This window comes from Pelobates fuscus, chromosome 8 (assembly GCF_036172605.1).
Source record: "Pelobates fuscus isolate aPelFus1 chromosome 8, aPelFus1.pri, whole genome shotgun sequence".
Lineage (NCBI taxonomy): Eukaryota > Metazoa > Chordata > Amphibia > Anura > Pelobatidae > Pelobates > Pelobates fuscus.
Genome location: NC_086324.1, coordinates 11,401,326 through 11,423,761, shown reverse-complemented (window position 1 = coordinate 11,423,761; position 22,436 = coordinate 11,401,326). Strand labels below are relative to the sequence as shown.

The 22,436-nt window shown below is 41.1% G+C and overlaps 1 protein-coding gene across 3 annotated transcripts in view; it reads left to right on the top strand.

The window, feature by feature from the left end:
* BIN1 (bridging integrator 1) overlaps positions 1–22,436 on the top strand; it is a 128,773-nt gene that overhangs the window by 47,800 nt on the left and 58,537 nt on the right. For all 3 annotated transcript variants that reach the window (XM_063429235.1, XM_063429236.1, XM_063429237.1), the window contains exon 2: positions 16,221–16,301. In XM_063429235.1, coding sequence (XP_063285305.1) covers positions 16,221–16,301 — 81 coding nt within the window. The remainder of the gene's footprint in view (positions 1–16,220; positions 16,302–22,436) is intronic.

Sequence of the window (22,436 nt, the reverse complement as noted above, 5' to 3'; positions counted from 1 at the left end):
TATACTGAAGACAGGAAAGGAAGTGTATTTACAACCCATTTCTTTGATAAATTCAGTTATCTATGTTGTTTACTTTCTGGGTAGTTGGAGTGAAATGACACAATGTCTTTGTCCTATTGTAAATACTGAGTGCAGCCTGTGTCACTGAAAGTGTAGGTTTAAATAAATAGGAATGGCATTGTCCGCTGCTGGTGAGACAGCACAGAGTTTGCTTAATGAGTGATTGGTGCATAATCTTCCATATCGGTTCCATTGTTCGCTGTCGGTGAGGTAGCACCTAGTATATTTACTGACGGATTGTTACACGCGCCTCGGAGAAGGCACAGACAGAATATTACTGCAGACAAACATAGTATAATGGTATATTCCATATTTCTGCTAATTCATCAATGTAGCTGGACCTCCTGTGTGTCTATGGTGGGTGTATATTTGATGGCAGATACGGCAAGGATCGTGAAACACAGAATAAACCATCTTATTATTATGGATGCTGCATGCAGACTCGGCCGGCCATTGCTGCCCTCATTTCATGTTGCCTGCCATCTGTGCGATGGGATCTGCAGCCTGTGGGCGCAGGCTGGTGTATTCTTGTGGAAGAGGGAATGTTGAGACGGCATTTAATAAAGGCTTTGGAATGTCTTGTTGCTTTATCCAGTAAATGGCTTACTCTATCTGCGTCACTCAGAATGCCAACATTGGCTTTTCAGTAGGGACGTATTGGGCTGCAGTTTACATTAGACTGAATCCCCCTGGACTGCTTGTCACCGTGAGCTAACATAAAAGGCATTCTATACAATATGGCTCCAGTTATCATTATATCCTCCCACCGTGGGCGGAAGAGAGGCATCATAGCTTCTTTTCTCTGCCTCCATGTGCACTTAGGAAAATATGGGGGCGGTTTAGACATTTCAGAGAATTATCAAGGCAAAAATAGTGCTATTTTGGGGCTACTTAAAGACTAATCACCATGGAAACCAATAAAATGTCTCTTGTTTAGCACTTTAAACCCAAAATATCACATTTTTTTGCCTTGCAAAATCTCCCTCTCTGTGTATTTATTTATTAGCCTCCACTTAGATGTCGTCTCACTGAGCTCAACTTCTAATTCATAGGTCACTTAACATATCTTTCTCATAACACAGCTTGTAATATTGTATGTCCTTCTGAAAGGGGAACTACGACGGTGTGATAATAGTTCCCATTTTATTACATCTACCCTATTTACTAATACAATTGAATATGTCTCAGGTATAAACTATGTGGACATTGATGGAAATGTGAGAACATCAGACTGAGCAATGTTATTGTCCAACAACCTTCTATTCCACCATGATTAATTAAGAACCTAGAAGACCATAGATGGAGAAGAGACTATGGGAACCGACTTAGTAGCCAACATTTTATTAAGGATAATAACATACCATCCTTTATCCTAGAAGGGGAGATAAGCATAGTACTTGCTTTTACATTATAAACGTGTAAATGTTTTTTCTTTCCAAAAAGGTACCACATTGTTGGCATCCTGTTTGTTGACCTTTGTGATGGACACATGAGTACGGAGTTACCACCTTGCAGTAACAGTAATAAGTCTGTTTCAGTTGCTATGTATTGATATTTTTTTATACAATATGTCAGCATTACAGAGGAGGCATTTTCCAATCAGACCATCTTGCACCTACCCTGGGACGTGGGACGGAGCTTCCCAGAAAAAATGCAATCACTGCGTTAATATTGGGGCTTGTCATTAAATCATATCAAGTCCAGGCAACTGTAAAACACAATACGAGGAGTTCCTGAACTTTGTGTGAGCTGGTTCTGCCTGAATAATGAAGTGCACATTGTAACTGTGAAAGAAATGACTCATCTGCATTTACAGAAAAGTTACAAAGTGAATTCCCCATATTTCCCTGACAGGGCATGGCTTTTTGTAGTATAAGCGTCTACTTTTAGAATGTTATTCGGCAGGAGTTACAAATATTGCATCGTTGTGTTATTTTAATGCTATTTGTGAATGAATATGGTTTTTATGTTTTTTTTTCTTTTCTTTATTTCTGTTATTTTAAATGACAGAATTGTAAGCGCAGCGTAATGTAATATCTGATTGCGAAACTTAAATTCCTGATCTGCTGAAACCAAAACACATCTGGCATTTTCCCACTTCTTCTATTTCCCAATAATAGAATGAAGGCAAAATAAAGTGAAAGAGAATACCAATCTAGCGTGGAAATAGGAACATCGTCAGGGAAGACTGCAGCATTAGAGGCACAGACTCCAATAGGAGGACGAGATGAGTGTTTTAAAGTTATATTTTTCCAATTTCAGCTACTTTTAACCAAAATGTTGCATATTTGGCGGCCTAGTTTATTGTCTTGTGAATAAAATCCAGTACGTTTGCATAAAACCATAAATTAAAACCGTTTTAACTGCCGGACAGCGAAAGCAGATTTATAGTACAGTCACCTTGATTTTCCCTGTGCAGGTCAATAATAGCAGCTTGGATTTAGTCCAAACAGGAGAAGCCTTTTAGATAAAATGAAAAATAAATACAAATGATATTAAGACACGGTGGCTGGCCTTATGTTAGAATGTTGGCTCAGCACACACTAAGGAAGCGGTCTGTGATGCATTAAGCTCTCTATAAAAGTCCCCTGTTTTTCCATCAGCAAAATATAAAATCCTTTAACACATTGAGGACAAATGGTGATCCATATCATTCCAACAATTTTCTAAAGACCCTACTCTTCTGTGGAATGACCTATTCATTTTACATCATCCGAGCTCTATAGAATGGAATGTCCTACTCGTGTAGCATTAGCTAGGCTCTATAGAATGGAATGACCTATTCATTTTACATCATCCACGCTCTATAGAATTGAATGTCCTACTCGTGTAGCATTAGCTAGGCTCTATGGAATGACCTATTCATTTTACATCATCCAAGCTCTATAGAATGGGATGTTCGACTCATGCAGCGTTAGCTTGGCTTATAGAATGACCTATTCATTTTAATCACCCAAGCGCTATAGAATGGAATATCCTACTCATGTAGCATTAGCTAGGTTTATAGAATGGAATGACCTATTCATTTTACATCATCCAGGCTCTATAGAATGGAATGTCCTACTTGTGTAGCATTAGCTAGGCTTATAGAATGGAATGACCTATTCATTTTACATCATCCAAACTCTATAGAATGGAATGTCCTTTTAATTTAGTATTATTGAAGTTCTATAGAATGGAATGTCCTTTAAATTTAGTATTATTGAGGTTCTATAGAATGGAATGCCCTACTCGTGTAGCATTAGTTAGGCTTATAGAATGGAATGACCTATTCATTTTACATCATCCAAGCTCTATAGAAGGGAATGTCCTTTTAATTTAGTATTATTGAGGTTCTATAGAATGGAATGTCCTTTAAATTTAGTATTATTGAGGTTCTATAGAATGGAATGTCCTACTTGTGTAGCATTAGCTAGGCTTATAGAATGGAATGACCTATTCATTTTACATCATCCAAGTTCTATACAATGGAATGTCCTACTCGTGTAGCATTAGCTAGGCTTATAGAATGGAATGACCTATTCATTTCACATCATCCAAGCTCTATAGAATGGAATGTCCTTCTCGTGTAGCATTCGCTAGGCTCTATAGAATGGAATATTCTATCCATTTAGTATTATCCAGGCTCTATAGAATTGAATGTCCTACTCGTGTACCATTAACTATCTTTATAGCAGGGGTAGGCAACCTTCAGCATTCCAGGTGCTGTAAACTACATCTCCCATAATGCTCTTAAAGCCATAATGCTGGCAAAGTATCAAGAGAGATGTAGTCCACAGCACGTCCATTAACCGGACTCCGTAAAATGAAATATCCTACTGTGTTGGTGTTATCATTGAACTCTAAATTCTAGTTCATTTTACCTAAATTAAAAAATAATCATTTTAAGATCTGTTTAACCCCTTACGGACCAAACTTCTGGAATAAAAGGGAATCATGACATGTCACACATGTCATGTGTCCTTAAGTGGTTAAATCTTCCATTTGTGTCGCCTACATTTAACTAATTAGTATTTTGTGGCTAGACCGAGGTGCTTCCTGCCACATCTATCTCTGGCCAGACATGCTCGTTTATGGCTTATTGATGAATCAGAGTAAAGTAAAGTTTTAATGGTGTTACCAAAGCTAATGAACAGGTGAAACACCATGTGGATTGTTTGAAAAAAGGAAAAAAAAGGGATTTCGAGCTGTTGGTAGTTTGTTCAATTCTTGCTAAAACCATAACTGAAACATCCCCTGCAATGTCTGCTATCCCATTATCCGCTGGAAGGCCAGTCACTAACACTGAGTCATGTTAGCAGGTGTCGCTGACATTGTAAACTGCAGATTCATGCATTCAGCTCACCGCTTGCAGTTATTTATGGACGGCATTGTGATATTTGTGTTTCAGCAGATCCCCAGAATTAAGTGAACTATGATCTTTCACGCATTCCTAAAGTGAGTTCACAAGATAAACATAGCAAGGATTGCACAGATTTTACCAAAAAACAGTAAAGGCTCACTACAGCAGAGCAAATCAAAGGTTGGTCTGAGATCAATGGTCTGCTCTGATTTAACCCTTTCAATGTGGGAAAGTGGGAAATTATTATTTTATTATTAATAAAGCTCCAACAAATTCCGTAGTGCTGTACAATAGGAGGACTAACAGGCAAGTATTTGTAACAAGACAAATTGGACGCACAGGAACGGAGGTGCTGCTCAAACCAAAGCAGCTTGAATCCTAGAGGGAATGAGTTGCACAATGATCTGTCATACGAAGGGTTAAAGAAGCCACACAAGCGTGAAAAAGTACATTGCACTTGCGACCAAAGTATGGAACGTTCCAGAAGGAAGAGAGATTATAGTCAGCAACTTGCATTGGATTTAAGTGTAAAGGAAATGAATGTATACTGAGCAGCACTGTCCGACGCACAATACTCGTTATTAATATGTACAGGAAGGGGCACAGAAAGGATCCAGTCATGCTGGTATGCAACGTAAAGACAAGGATGCTTGTTTATTTCTAAGGGTCTGTGAGAACATATATATGGTCTATTTGCCCAACTCTACTTCTCCCATCAGGACAGGTGGAATTATTATTTATTATGAACTCATATGATATTATAAAACAGACTACAGGGGATATGAATACATTGTTATAATTATGAACCTGATATTTTAGTTTTAATGGATTTCAATACGGATTAGTTTTGTCTTGTGGTGAAAGCAAAGATATGGAATCTGCCTGGTGACGATGGCAGCCAATAACAATAGCAATCTCCGTTGCCTGATTGGAGACGTCAGCCCTGCTTGTAACCACTCTCGTTGAACGGAGAATTGTGTTAATTAAAGGACCGATGCATCATTCTCTCCTTTTGTATCCTAATCAGAATCCTGAAATAACGAGTGTCTCTTGCACAGACAGCTTGGATGTCACGTAGCATCGCATCATGCAATGTATCGATGTCATAACTAGTGGCACTGAACGAAGTCACATTGAGAGCATGAAGCATCCTATGTCAAGTGTCTGGGATCTGGGGCTTTTATGGGTAGTGATACAGAATGATTGAATATAATCCTGGTTTCAGGAGAGTTTAGACTGCTGGTGATGCTGTAGTTGAGTTTTGAGCATGCGTCAAACATAAATTATCAGTTATTCATATCTTTATTATTTGTGTTTGTAAAGTAACATATTTTGCGTCCTTGGTAAATGAAGACAGAAAGATAGGCGGATGGTCTTTAACAAGTGACAGGGACAAGTCAATTATCAAAACAAAATTACGTCTTTCTTACTCATTCTGGTGAAATCCTTGTATTGCAGTTGAAATGTTGAATTTTGAACTTGCATAGAGTTAAAGGGACACTATAGGAACCCAGACCACTTCATTTCATTCAGGTATTGCATGAGGATGTCCAGAGCCTTCTAAAGCCCCCATAGAAAATCATTGAGATAATGCCTTCCTATGGAGAAGGTTTTAATGGGTGCGCAGTGGAGGCACCAACGGACCTTGCACTGGAATAAGGTCAGTGCTTAAAGGGTTATTAACCCTCTGAGTGTCGCGTAGGTGGGGGCAGAGGGATATTATAGAGTTAGGAATACAGCGTTGTACTCTAAGTGTGATTGCCATAAACAAGGGAGCTAAATCTGAGGCTTATCTACTAAACAACCGAAGGCAGCACATTTAAGTAATCGGTATTCTTTTCTTTTTGATCTTTGATAACTCCCTAAATTGGTAGCCTTACGTGGGATTGCCATATTTAAGCATATTAAATTAGGGCACTATTTAGCAAAAACCTTCCATATTTGGTGTCCTTTAATATGACAATCCCATGTAAGGATTGGATACCAAATTATGGAACTGCTTATTAAACAATGAGAACAACAAAATCTAAGAAAAAGCCATTTTATTAAGATCTCTCAGCTTTGTTTAGTTGATAGCTCCCTAACTTGGTAATCCCACATAAGGGTATCAAATTAGGGAGCTATATGCTAAACAACTCCATCATTTATAACCATGAGAAAAATGGTGTCTGAATTTCACAAAACAATAATTTTTTCCAAATTCAATTTCGTTCTGAATCACTAATTTCTGAATTTTCGACAAACCAAAAATGTAAAAATAAAAAATTAATTGGAGTGGAACGACAGACCATTGACCTGCTCCTTGCGCCGCCCACACCTCCTGGTGAGTACTGTGAGGAGCTGTGTGCGGCTTCTGGCCATCTGTGCGCTGCCTCAAAAAGGTGTGAGTGCGAACATGCTTGCACACCTTAGAAGGAACAGTGATCCTGAACATAGGTACTCCACACTGTGCAGCACTGACCCAGGAAGCACCTCTAGTGGCCATCTGAGTCACTGCCACTTGAAGGGTTAGTATGCAGAAATGTAAACAGTGCCTTAACTCTGAAAAGGCAGTGTTTATAGTGCTAATACTGCATGGACATGCTATAAACACCAGAACCACTATATTAAGCTGTAGTGGTTTTGGTGACTATAGCGTCCCTTTAAGGCCCCACTGTCATTAAATGAGTGGGTTATTTCATTTTAGGATTCAATCATCACAGACTGTATTGCTGTAATAATATGATCCTTAAGGAGTTAATATACGTTTTCTGTATTAGAATATGTATAAATGTATTAATGCGGTGTATGTATACACATTAATTACTGTGTCTGAGAGATTTACTCTCTTTGCAATCGAATACAATTTTCATGTTTATGATCCAGAGTAATGAAACTTATAAAAAACAAAACTAAAACCAAACATCCTTGGGAACTGTACAATATTACCCTTATTTTGAGTTTCATCCAAATGAGATCATCATTTCTGTTGTAATATCTCCTCCAGGACAGATGAATTAAATCTCAGCCCTAGAATATGGGTGTGGGTTTTCGGTGCGCTGATAATATCGCCATCAGGGAGGAGAGTCTGAAAGGTTTTTATTTTTTTTAATGACTGCCAACTGAAATAACAGCAGATAAGAATGCAGGGTTGTGTGACGTAGGCTGTGCCAGGGGGATAAGATCATCTGCAGCTGCTGCGTTCAGATTTAAATGACCGGGGACAATATTCTCCACTCTGTGACATGCAATAGATACATTGGACCTGGGCCATATAATGCGTGGACTGGACGTTTAAATTATCTTTTTTGATTTAATGGTTACGGTACCTGAGGGATGTGACTCATTCATTCATTCATTATTTATTACTGGCATTTATAAGACGCCAACATATTCCGCAGCGCTGCACATCACACGTTGTTTTAAAGCTTCCGTGCTAGTTGGATAATCGGTAAATGCTCGCTGCTCCGAAGCACAAAGAGAATTAAGCACATTTTGGAAAATAAAAATGAAACATTCAGTTTGAATTACCAACAAATCATGCTTTGGTATCCAATTTCACTTTCGCCTTACCAACCCATCCCATCCCAATGTGAACGCCAATGATGGGCTGTGAGGACTGGTGTGGATTATCTGTAGTGGTGATAGTGCTTAGATTGTTCATTTATATCCCAGTTTGAGAATGTAGCAGAATTGGCATGAATCATTTCTTTTGAAAAAACCCAAAACCCGTACATTGCACAGCAGCTGCATTACTTGAAAATATGTCTGATATTCCAAGACTACTATCATGCGGCATAGGAAGTATATTTCTTGATATAAAACACTATGGGTCTATTTTATAACTGATATTGATCAAGGCCCTCAGAACATTCTGTTTTTGTATGTCCAACTTGTCTACCTGATTGTACAGCACTGTGCTATATGTTGGAACTCTACAGATAATAAAACAAATTATAGATAATTAATATTGTTATTATTATTATTTAAATGTGCTCACTTTACTTTATCCATCCTCACATAGATTACCCTGCTCCTTGCACTCTGTGCATGAATTAGTAACCATTCAGGCCAGATAAAAGGATATCATTAAAGGGACACTATAGTCACCAGCACCACTACAACTTAAAGGGACACTGTAGGCACCCAGACCACTTCTGCTCATTGGAGTGGTCTGGGTGCCAACTCCCACTACCCTTAACCCTGCAAGTGTAATTATTGCAGTTTTTTTTAAACTGCAATAATTACCTTGCAGGGTTAAGTCCTCCCCTAGTGGCTGTCTATTAGACAGCCACTAGAGGACACTTCCTGCTCTATAGCACAGGTTTTCTGTGCTAGAGCGTCGCTGGACGTCCTCACGCTGTGTGAGGACCTCCAGCGTCGCTCTATTCCCCATAGGGAAGCATTGAAATTCATTTTCAATGCTTTCCTATGGGGTGCGCTAATGCGCATGTGCAGCATTGCCGCGCATGCGCATTAGGTCTCCTCGGCCGGCGGGCGAGATCAGTCTCGCCCACCGGCCGACGTAAGCAGAAGGAGGAGCGGCGGGGGAGGAGGAAGCAGCGACGTGGGACCTGTCGCTGCCTCTGGTAAGTCACTGAAGGGGTTTTCACCCCTTCAGCAACTGGGGATTGGGGGGTGGGAGGGAGAGGGACCCTCCAGTGCCAGGAAAACGGATCGTTTTCCTGGCACTGGAGTTTCCCTTTAATGCAGTGGTTCTGGTTAGTGGCGTACACATGACCCATGGGGCCCCGCTCCGAAAATTGATCCGTGGGCCCTCCCCTCCCCCGGGGCTGCAACACATGGCGGCGGGCACCTGGTCGCAGGGGTTGCAGGGCTGCGACCCCTGTGACCGTGGTATGTACGTCAATGCATGCAGATGCACCCACACTTAAAGGACCACTACAGACACCCAGATCACATCAGCTCAATGAAGTGGTCTGGCTGCCAGGTCCCTCTAGTTTTAACCCTGCAGCTGAAAACAGCAGTTTCGGAGAAACTACTATGTTTTACTGAGGGTTAATCCAGCCTCTAGTGGCTGTCTCACTGACAGCTGCTAGAGGGGCTTCTGTGATTCTCACTGTGAAAATCCCAGTGAGAAGACACTGAACGTCCATAGGAAAGCATTGAGTAATGCTTTCCTATGGGTGGTTTGAATGCGCGCGCGGCTCTTGCCGCGGATGCGCATTCGTAGCTGAGAGGCGGAGGGATCCCCAGCGCCAAGGGAGTCCGGCACTGGAGAAAAGTAAGTGCTAAAGACACACAAACACAGTCTCACGAACAGACACATACACACTAGCTAACAGACACACACATTTAATGACAGAGACACACTCAGCGACAGACATACATACACACTCACTTACAAAACATACACTCTCACTGACAAACACACACTCACTAACAGACACACACAGTAACGCACTCACTGACACACACACTCAATAACAGACACACTCACTGACACACACACACTAACACACACACACACTAACACTCACACACACCCCCAACTAAAAACACACACTAACACACACACCAACCAACACACACACACACACACTTACACACACATACACACACTAACACTCACACACACACACACACACACCAACACACACACTAACACACACACACACACACACACTAACACACACACATTTTTTTTTATTTAATCCCCCCAGCCTCCTTACCTGTGGGAGAGCTGAGGGGATTCCCTGGGGTCCAGTCGTGTCACCTGGCGGACAGGCTCGCGGGCGCGCGAGGGAGCACTCTCCCTGGCTGAGTGCTTCCTCTTCAGCTCCCTCGCGCGCCGCGTACTGATACCGGAGCCGGAAGATGACGTCATCTTCCGGCTCCGGCATCAGTGCGGTGCGCGAGGGAGCTGAAGAGGAAGCACTCAGCCAGGGAGAGTGCTCCCTCGCGCGCCCGCGAACCGGGTGCCACCAGGGCCAGCCTCGGGGGGCCCTGAGGTGGCTGGCTCCTGGGCCCCCCAGGAGAAGAGGCTGGCCACAGTGGCTACATACCAGGTATGTACGCCACTGGTTCTGGTGTCTATAGGCTATCCCTGCAGGCTTTTCAGAGAAAGGGCAATATTCATTTTGCTGCCTAGTAACACCCTTTAAGGCGCAGTCACTAAGACGGCTACTAGAGGTGCTTCCAGCACCTACGTTCAGCGTCTCCACGCTGATTCAGTGTATCTCTACAAGGAGATGTTGATTGGCGCGGCATTTTGCTGTGAATGCACAATAGCCTCCCAATGCATTTTCTATAGGAAAGCATTAGATTGGCTGAGAGCATCAAGATTGATGATCTCAGCCATGGAGGTGGGGCCAGCCACACTGACACCAGTGTGACGGGGGAGATAAGGTAAGTTTAAAACCATTTCAAAAGGGCCAGGGAAATAAACAGTTAGTTTTTCCTGTAAGTTCGGTAGCATTTTATAAATGGGAGTGGGGAGTTAATTAGTAGCCGTCAGTAAACGGACATTAGAGTCACAACAGTGGATGAGAGACTCCCCTTCGAGCTGTCTGTGTCTAAGGTCAGGTCGTGTTTTACAGTTTGAGGTCAAAGAATTAGTGCTCTGCTAAGAGTTTGGGACCCATTCACTAAACTCTAAATCTAGTTTCCAATATTGAGCGAAAACTGCAGGTTTAAAAAAACTGTTTATAGATTTCATCTCTTCACCCTCGACCCACCAAGCTGTCTCTTAAAGGCATAATTTATGTAACTTTCCAAGTGACTTTGTAACTTGGAAAACATGTAAGGAAAACTATAATATTTATGAGGGGAATGGAAGATACTAATAAATAAATAAATGCTACAAAATGTACAATTATCAACAGCAAACCTATCTATCTATGGGATATTCTAACCTAAGGCCAATATATAAAAGCCAATAACAGATCTTTGGTGACCTGTTTATGTATAAAAGGCAAGAGGCCATCAATTGAAACAATGAGATTTCACATAAACCTACAGAAATGTATTATACAGGAAGAACAATTTGTTTTAAGCAATTCCACATGGGCTTTTATAAATGTATAGATTTTTTTTTTTGTCTCGCAATCTAGCCTATAATAGTCACTAAAGCTTGTTGATCCTGGGAAAACCAATCTACCATTTGGAGGAAGAAGATGGATCAACAGCAGCAACAGGAATGTGCAAACTCTGAACTTGATATAGTTTAGATTATTCAACCTACATTACTCTGTACTCTGACATATCACCTTCAGCCATTCATTACACAGTCATGCCAAGACATCTTTCTTTTTACTCTGTGACTCAAAACACTGGTATGTTTCTCAGAGCCCAACAGAAGACCAGCCCTTAGTAAGGAGATAGAAAGTCATTGTAACAAGGTGTATCATGTTTGTGTCATCCCAACACATTGTTGCTGATTCATTGCGTTTATTCGGATAGGATTCGTTTCACCTGCTTTCAGCTTGACGCAATAGTATTAATAGTAGTGATTCTCACAGGGATATTTAATGAAGTAAGAATTTCATATTTCAGCCCAAGGTAGCTGAACTTGAAACACAGATGACTTTGAATTCTTTCCAATCCAGCTACTTGTGTCTTAAATGTGAAATTCACTTTGAATTCTCACTATAGTGAATAACCCTGGTAGGAGAGATGGATGAGTTCTACATTAGGCTCTCAGTAGTGATTGACGCACTGATCGAATAATTAACTAAATATTTATTATATTGTTTTTTCTTTTCCTCCATTCATTCTCGTGGCTGGGAGAATATATATACACAGATTAACGAAGGGTTTTCATTTTTTTTTTTTTTTTATTTATTTAAAAAAAAAAAAAAATAAACTAAACAACTAATTGAAAATTAAATTGTGAAATTTAAACTGTAATAACTGTAATAATCCTCTATAGACACAGCTTGGATATGTTAGCCTGGCTTATACGCGATTTACAATTCACTACCGTTTAGTATTTATTGCATCACAAATAAAATCTAAAATATAATATATGTGTGTGTGTATTTGGGAATCCAGAATTCTAGTATTTAATAGCCTTTTTAAATATTATTGCTGATTCAGGCTTTATATGATTAACCCGAATTGTGAATGCATGCCATGCTAAATAATTAAAGGACCACTATAGTGCCAGGAAAACAAACTCTCTATATTTTGAATAGGTCCCCCCTCCGTAAAGACCGTGTCCAGGATGTCTCATAGACTTCCAGATTGGAGCACTGGGTACTCCCTAAACACAAGGCTAGATTAGATTCTGTAATTAGGCCCATCATAATTTTCAACACCAGGGACAATAGGCTCTTAATCCGGCCCTGCCTATACAAGGGGCTAGTGTTTTTTTGAGGAGCTGGTTCAGAATGGCTGGTCTGAGTCTCCTGATTGTGCCACATTAAATTCATTCAGCACCGCAGTCTCCGGGTTTTTTCGTTTGTTTTTTTGTACAATGAACATTGGTTATATAGCTGTTCCTCCTCTTGACTGGAGTTTTTTTGCCATACTTTGATATAGGGAGGTATAAAATTGGGAGAGATAAGGGGATAGACTGGTTAGGTCAGAATGGGGTTAGACTCTAGACCAGTGGCACGGTGTTTGACTCCGACCCAAGGTGGCCCTGAGTGGTATATGGATACACTCCCTGCAATGACCTGGGGCAGTCATAAAGTCATGGGATATTCATGCTCAACTTTTTGGGAACATTTCAAGATGTGTTTTTTTTTTTTTTTTTTTGGGGGTATGAAAGGACAGTGGTACCATATCAAGACTGTGCTGCAGACTCGGGATGGTTGGCTGGTGTGTTGGTTATATAAATCTTGTTTCCCCCTCAGCTGGCAGCCTTTATGGATGGCTATAACACTGCATTATAATCCATGGACAACTGGATTACTTTGCATTACAGTGCATGTAAAAACATTTATTAGACAGTGTTGTGTTTTGTTGGTTTCTCTTCGTATGTATGTCATTGTGAAAATGTTAGATCAAGCAATGTTATATCCCATAAGTAAAACCAAGAGAAATTAAATTTTGGTTCATTTACTTTTGCTGTGAGGGGGGTTGAAAGATCCACTTAAGATTTAGTTTTGAAGAGTAAAGACGCGTCTGTGTCGGGTTCTGATGGAGCTGAGAGAGCTCTTGACAAGTAAAGTACGTCCCCGATAAGGAGAGTGGAAGCCACTTGTATGTCTGTCACTCGTCCCTTAATGTCACTATTCCTGACACGCTGACGACAACCGCCTGCCCTGCCATGATTAGAAACATTCAATGAGAGAGAATTGCGTTCCTAAAGCTGTCACCCATTAATAATTGGGTACGGGGCATGCTCTGACCAGCAAAATACTTTTTAGTGACACATTACGTCTGCTGTTAGACTGTTTTCATGAATAAAACCAAGTAATATGTATGATAGTATCACAGAGCTCCACAACATTAAATAACTGCAATGTACAGGATGTATGATAGTATCACAAAGCTCCACGGAACAATGTACAGGGTGTATGATAGTATCACAGAGCTCCACAGTATAATGTACAGGATGTATGATAGTATCACAGAGCTCCACAGTATAATGTACAGGGTGTATGATAGTATCACAGAGCTCCACAGTATAATGTGCAGGATGTATGATAGTATCACAGAGCTCCACAGTATAATGTGCAGGATGTATGATAGTATCACAGAGCTCCACAGTATAATGTGCAGGTTGTATGATAGTATCACAGAGCTCCGCAGTATAATGTACAAGATGTATGATAGTATCACAGAGCTCCGCAGTATAATGTACAGGATGTATGATAGTATCACAGAGCTCCGCAGTATAATGTACAGGATGTATGATAGTATCACAGAGCTCCGCAGTATAATGTACAAGATGTATGATAGTATCACAGAGCTCCACAGTATAATGTGCAGGATGTATGATAGTATCACAGAGCTCCACAGTATAATGTACAAGATGTATGATAGTATCACAGAGCTCCGCAGTATAATGTACAGGATGTATGATAGTATCACAGAGCTCCGCAGTATAATGTGCAGGGTGTATGATAGTATCACAGAGCTCCACGTAACAATGTACAGGGTGTATGATAGTATCACAGAGCTCCACAGAACAATGTACAGGATGTATGATAGTATCACAGAGCTCCACGTAACAATGTACAGGGTGTATGATAGTATCACAGAGCTCCACAGAACAATGTACAGGATGTATGATAGTATCACAGAGCTCCACGGAACAATGTACAGGATGTATGATAGTATCACAGAGCTCCACAGTATAATGTGCAGGATGTATGATAGTATCACAGAGCTCCACAGAACAATGTACAGGATGTATGATAGTATCACAGAGCTCCACAGTATAATGTACAGGATGTATGATAGTATCACAGAGCTCCGCAGTATAATGTACAGGATGTATGATAGTATCACAGAGCTCCGCAGTATAATGTACAGGATGTATGATAGTATCACAGAGCTCCACAGAACAATGTACAGGATGTATGATAGTATCACAGAGCTCCACAGTATAATGTACAGGATGTATGATAGTATCACAGAGCTCCGCAGTATAATGTACAGGATGTATGATAGTATCACAGAGCTCCGCAGTATAATGTGCAGGATGTATGATAGTATCACAGAGCTCCGCAGTATAATGTACAAGATGTATGATAGTATCACAGAGCTCCGCAGTATAATGTACAGGATGTATGATAGTATCACAGAGCTCCGCAGTATAATGTACAGGATGTATGATAGTATCACAGAGCTCCACAGTATAATGTGCAGGATGTATGATAGTATCACAGAGCTCCACAGTATAATGTACAAGATGTATGATAGTATCACAGAGCTCCGCAGTATAATGTACAGGATGTATGATAGTATCAAAGAGCTCCACAGAACAATGTACAGGATGTATGATAGTATCACAGAGCTCCACGTAACAATGTACAGGGTGTATGATAGTATCACAGAGCTCCACAGAACAATGTACAGGATGTATGATAGTATCACAGAGCTCCACGGAACAATGTACAGGATGTATGATAGTATCACAGAGCTCCACAGTATAATGTGCAGGATGTATGATAGTATCACAGAGCTCCACAGAACAATGTACAGGATGTATGATAGTATCACAGAGCTCCACAGTATAATGTACAGGATGTATGATAGTATCACAGAGCTCCGCAGTATAATGTGCAGGATGTATGATAGTATCACAGAGCTCCGCAGTATAATGTACAGGGTGTATGATAGTATCACAGAGCTCCACAGTATAATGTACAGGATGTATGATAGTATCACAGAGCTCTGCAGTATAATGTGCAGGATGTATGATAGTATCACAGAGCTCCGCAGTATAATGTACAAGATGTATGATAGTATCACAGAGCTCCACAGTATAATGTACAGGGTGTATGATAGTATCACAGAGCTCCGCAGTATAATGTGCAGGATGTATGATAGTATCACAGAGCTCCGCAGTATAATGTACAGGATGTATGATAGTATCACAGAGCTCCGCAGTATAATGTGCAGGATGTATGATAGTATCACAGAGCTCCGCAGTATAATGTACAGGGTGTATGATAGTATCACAGAGCTCCACAGTATAATGTACAGGATGTATGATAGTATCACAGAGCTCCGCAGTATAATGTGCAGGATGTATGATAGTATCACAGAGCTCCGCAGTATAATGTACAAGATGTATGATAGTATCACAGAGCTCCACAGTATAATGTACAGGGTGTATGATAGTATCACAGAGCTCCGCAGTATAATGTGCAGGGTGTATCACACACTAACTAAATTCTGGATTGTATTTTTGCTCTTTCAGGTTCTCCAGAAACTGGGCAAAGCAGATGAGACGAAAGATGTGCAATTCGAGCAATTTGTTCTCAACTTTAACAAGCAGCTGGTAAGATTGGCTCAAACATCAGACACATCTAATCATTGAATAACGTAATGTGAAGAATTCTCATTGGGTTTCATTCACTAAACACTGAATTACAGGGAAATATATATATATATTTCCCTGTAATTCAGTGTTTAGTGAATGAAACCCAATGAGAATTCTTCACATTACGTTATTCAATTATATATATATAGAGAGAGAGTTTATTGAATTCCAAGTGAATACTCACAATTATGAATAGTTTTTTCTATTTTGTCCTAAATAATTCCCAACAATGTACATTTTAGAGAATTCGCGTGAGGCGACCGTACAAACTAACGAGGAGAGTTTCATGCCAGTTAGCTGCTTATTCTGAGATAATTTAAAATAATTTTCTATGATTAGTAATAAATGAGAAGAAGCCTCTTATCTAGGTTATTATTACACATTAATGTCGGTGGTAAAATAATAGCTGGTTAATATGCACAGACACTTTAAGTGCTTTTTGCACACTAACTCGTTGTGAGTTTTCTTTTTGGTTAATATTCACGCTTAACTTAATACTATCAGATTTAGAAAAAAATAAAACAATAGAAAGTTTTATGAGCAATTCCATGTTTGTAATGAGCATCACAATGTGTTAGAGTCAGACATTAGAACACTCTATTTATATTGATTTTCCATTTTTGCTACTCAAAGTTCAAAGTGTATAACGAGTTAATATTTAGATGGTCAGTTCTTGTGACCAGTTCATTGCCAAGGTAAATGTGGATGTTGTTGTTGATGCTCACTCAGTGAGTAATGTTTACAATCTATCTGGGACACAGCCAGCCCCGCAGCCACAAACTGCATTAGTTTACTGGTTGACATCACGATTTCCCTCAAAGAAAATTTGTTAAGTATCTCAGAGGAAACCAAGTGAAGCCTGTGCTGCTGGTTCAGACCTCAGATGATCTGCTTATTGTTTGACATTTCCTGCCTGAGTCAACCTTTTACTTGCTTTCTATTTTTTTTTTTAAATTTTTTTACCTTCAGTCTCGGTGACAGGGAATTAAATGAATCCAGGCATCCTGGACTAGTGGGGGATTAATAATTGGGCAACCTGGATTAGTGGGGGATTAATCATTGGGCATCCTGGACTAGTGGGGGATTAATCATTGGGCATCCTGGATTAGTGGGGGATTAATCATTGGGCAACCTGGACTAGTGGGGGATTAATCATTGGGCAACCTGAACTAGTAGGGGATTAATTATTGGGCAACCTGGACTAGTGGGGGATTAATCATTGGGCAACCTGGACTAGTTGGGGATTAATTATTGGGCAACCTGGACTAGTGGGGGATTAATCATTGGGCATCCTGGATTAGTGGGGGATTAATCATTGGACAACCTGGACTAGTGGGGGATTAATTATTGGGCAACCTGGACTAGTGGGGGATTAATCATTGGGCATCCTGGATTAGTGGGGGATTAATCATTGGGCAACCTGGACTACTGGGGGATTAATCATTGGGCAACCTGGACTACTGGGGGATTAATCATTGGGCAACCTGGACTAGTGGGGGATTAATCATTGGGCAACCTGGACTAGTGGGGGATTAATCATTGGGCATCCTGGACTAGTGGGGGATTAATCATTGGGCATCCTGGACTAGTGGGGGATTAATAATTGGGCAACCTGGATTAGTGGGGGATTAATCATTGGGCATCCTGGACTAGTGGGGGATTAATCATTGGGCAACCTGGATTAGTGGGGGATTAATCATTGGGCAACCTGGACTAGTGGGGGATTAATCATTGGGCATCCTGGACTAGTGGGGGATTAATCATTGGGCAACCTGGATTAGTGGGGGATTAATCATTGGGCATCCTGGACTAGTGGGGGATTAATCATTGGGCAACCTGGATTAGTGGGGGATTAATCATTGGGCATCCTGGACTAGTGGGGGATTAATCATTGGGCAACCGGGACTAGTGGGGGATTAATCATTGGGCAACCGGGACTAGTGGGGGATTAATCATTGGGCAACCTGGATTAGTGGGGGATTAATCATTGGGCATCCTGGACTAGTGGGGGATTAATCATTGGGCAACCTGGATTAGTGGGGGATTAATAATTGGGCATCCTGGATTAGTGGGGGATTAATAATTTGGCATCCTGGATTAGTGGGGGATTAATAATTGGGCAACCTGGACTAGTGGGGGATTAATCATTGGGCAACCTGGACTACTGGGGGATTAATTATTGGGCAACCTGGACTAGTAGGGGATTAATCATTGGGCAACCTGGACTGGTGGGGGATTAATTATTGGGCAACCTGGACTGGTGGGGGATTAATTATTGGGCAACCTGGACTAGTGGGGGATTAATCATTGGAGAACCTGGACTACTGGGGGATTAATTATTGGGCAACCTGGACTGGTGGGGGGTGGGGGATTAACCATTGGGCAACCTGGACTAGTGGAGGATTAATCATTGGGCAACCTGGACTAGTGGAGGATTAATCATTGGGCAACCTGGACTGGTGGGGGATTAATCATTGGGCAACCTGGACTGGTGGGGAATTCATTTTTGGGCAACCTGGACTAGTAGGGGATTAATCATTGGAGAACCTGGACTACTGGGGGATTAATTATTGGGCAACCTGGACTGGTGGGGGGTGGGGGATTAACCATTGGGCAACCTGGACTAGTGGAGGATTAATCATTGGGCAACCTGGACTGGTGGGGGATTAATCAATGGGCAAACTGGACTGCTGGGGGATTCATTTTTGGGCAACCTGGACTAGTGGGGGATTAATTATCAGGCAAACTGGACTAATAGGGGATTAAGCATAGGGCAACCTGGACTAGTGGGGGAATAATAATCGAACAAACTGGGCTAGTTGGGGATTAATCATTGGGAAAACTGGGAAAGTGATGGATTAATCATCGGTCAAGCTGGACCGATGGGAGGGGTCATCAGGCCATCCTATATATTTATGAATTATATCGGGCAACTAGGGCTAGTGGGGGAGGGATCATAGTTTGATTTGAAACTTGGTATTTTGGGACCATTTCTTTCATTTTGGAGGGAAGGGGTATTCTGTCTACACTTTGTGAGCTAGTTGCACACTGATCGTTGCTACAGCAGTCGTGTTTTTATAATTATTTGGGTTTAAGGTTGTTTAGGCAGTGACCTTCGGGGCGTTCCCTTTCCAGAATGAGTCATTTTACCAGCTTAACCCTTCTCATGCCAGGAGAGCGTGATGAGACTCAAGAAAGGAATTTCTTCCACTATCTTCATTTTGTCCCAGCCCTGTCCTTTGTTGTCCTCACTGAACGCTCTGTGTAGAACTGCTCCGTGTTACAGCCCTGGAATGAGTAGCTCACAATCTATACAACGAGTTAATGGAATGTCAGTCCACAAACTCATGTTGTTTTGTTTTTATACAGAAGGGAATATTTTTCCTATAAAAACTGTCCTTAGATTTAAGCTCCAGGCATTGGATTGATGCCCACAGATCGGGTTCGCTACACTGTTTATATCAGGAAGCACATAAATGCAGGATAAACAATAGATTTGTGAATTTAGAGATGCATGGACATTTAAAATATGTTCATTTCCATCACTTCATTTTATTTATTTATATGTGCATCCTTTACAGAAATGTTGAGGTGACATATTTATTTTCCTCAGAATATTAGCATTGAAGTGGAAATGCCATTTATTGCACAGCTGACATAGCTGTGACAAAATGGACAAATTAATATTGCTGAACAGATACCCGACCCATAGCAATGCAAGGTGTATAAATGCCAACAAAATATGAAACTAATTTTTGTGAGTTTACCGCCCATCTATAGAGGCAAATTAACTTGGATCTTGTAGTAGCTGGGGCATATATGTTTTGTATGTTGGCACGCCCTCCTTTCAAACAGTTTATATCTCCCCTCATCCATTTGTGCCTATCCCCTGACCCTTCGTGTGTCTTTCTCCTAATCCCCCCTTTCAACATAATTTTTCTCTTAATCTGTTTCTCCTTACTGTGTGTCTTTTAATCCACATTACAACAGGGTTGATGTTCCAGGAGGGATAAGCCAAATGGCTAATGATTTAGGGAAACTAGAAAAATGGTCTGAGTTGTGGCAACTGACATTTAATGTGGATAAGTGCAAGATAATGCATCTTGGACGTAAAAACCCAAGGGCAGAGTACAGAATATTTAATCAAGTCCTAACCTCAACATCTGAGGAAAGGGATTTAGGGGTAATTATTTTAGATGACTTAAGGGTAGGCAGACAATGTAATAGAGCAGCAGGAAATGCTAGCAGAATGCTTGGTTGTATAGGGAGAGGTATTAGCAGTAGAAAGAGGGAAGTGCTCATGCCATTGTACAGAACACTGGTGAGACCTCACTTGGAGTATTGTACACAGTACTGGAGACTGTATCTTCAGAAGGATATTGATACTTTAGAGACAGTTCAGAGAAGGGCTACTAAGCTGGTTCATGGATTGCAGGATAAAACTTACCAGGCAAGGTTAAAGGAACTTAACATGTATAGCTTGGAGGAAAGACAATACAGGGGGGATATGATAGAAACATTTAAATATATAATGGGAATCAACACAGTAAAGGAGGAGACTATATTTAAAAGTTGTAAAGCGCTACAGAATCTGTTGCGCTATATAAATGGCAATAATAATAATAATAATAATAAAAGAAGAAAGAGGTGCTGAACATTCTCCATGGAGATGAATTCATTGAATGTATCTCTATGAGTAATGCTGATTGACCAGGGTGACGTTTGGTTCCGCCTCCTTGGCTGAGGTCATCAGAATTTATAATCTCAGCCATTCAATGCTTTCCTAAGGGTAAGCATTGAATCAGCGGAGATAATAAATTCTAATGATGCCAGCCAAGCAAGTGGAGCGGGAGCAGGGCCACTGGATTAAAGGTGTTTTTTTACAGAGTTTTAAGGAGGTCCGGGGGAATAAATTGTGTTTTAACCCTATAGTGTTCCTTTAATGAAGCAGTTTTGGTGTATAGATCATGCCCATACAGTCTCTCTGCCCAATTAGCTTCCATTTAGCAGTTAAATCACTTTGTTTCTGTATATGCAGTTCTAGCCACACATCCCCTAGCTGTGACTGACACAGCCTGCATAAAAAAAGGTTTAATTTTCATTCAGATGTTAACCTACTTTATATGTTTTTATCGCCTGCTCTGTAAATTTAACTTTATTCGCACACAGTAGGCTCCTGCGGTTTGTAAAATGCTGTGACCAGAGCAATCTCGCCACATTGCATTGGAGGAGCCTGGTTGCCCGCCTGCTGCCTTTGGATTATGGACCGGCAGTTAAACAGTTAATTTTACTGTGCAGAAAGAGTTATTCATTCCATTCTGCACAGCCGTTCGGTAGATTCTATCTACCGAACAAACAGCCCTTTCTTAGCCTCCCCGTGGCCACCCAGAAGCTGGCGTGTGCCCTCCATTTACCTCCCTGAAGCTGCGGTTAACCGCAGCTTAATTGATTGTTACTGGGTGGCCGAGGTTACACTTAGCGGCCGCTAGGTGGCGGTGTTATGGAGCTCCCCGGACGGCCAGCGGTGCTCAGCCCAGAATCAGTGCACTAAAAGCGGACACTTTTACGTGCAGGCACCGCTGAGCCTTCAGCCCCCTGGTTCTTATTTGTGCATATTTAACCGAATACATGTTAATTCGGTAGTTTGTATATGTGAATGTTAACCCAGATCGCACAGCCATGGAGCCAATTTGTGTAATTAAAGACTTTGGCTCCATGGCAATTGAACTGTGTGAATAGGATCTGAGCGCTATTCGGTAGTTTTGTGCGCTCAGATCCCAGCTATCTGGGGATATGTGACATGTCTGTGTTTCATGTATAAAATGTGTCTTTATGTATTTTAAAGTAATATTGTATCTTGTGTTCACCACGTGCATAATGGAGTCTTGCCTCTGTCCTGGGAGATAATTGAATTACTTCTCAATTATCTCCAGGGCAGAGGAGAGGAAGCCAGGATGCATTGTGGGAAAGTATTGTGACTGTATGTCCTAAAATGATACATGTCTGTCTTTTGTCACAGTCTTCCATCTGGTCCCCTAGGGGAGTGTCCACCAGGTGGGAGACCTGCATAAATACAGGGGCAGGTAGCCCTCA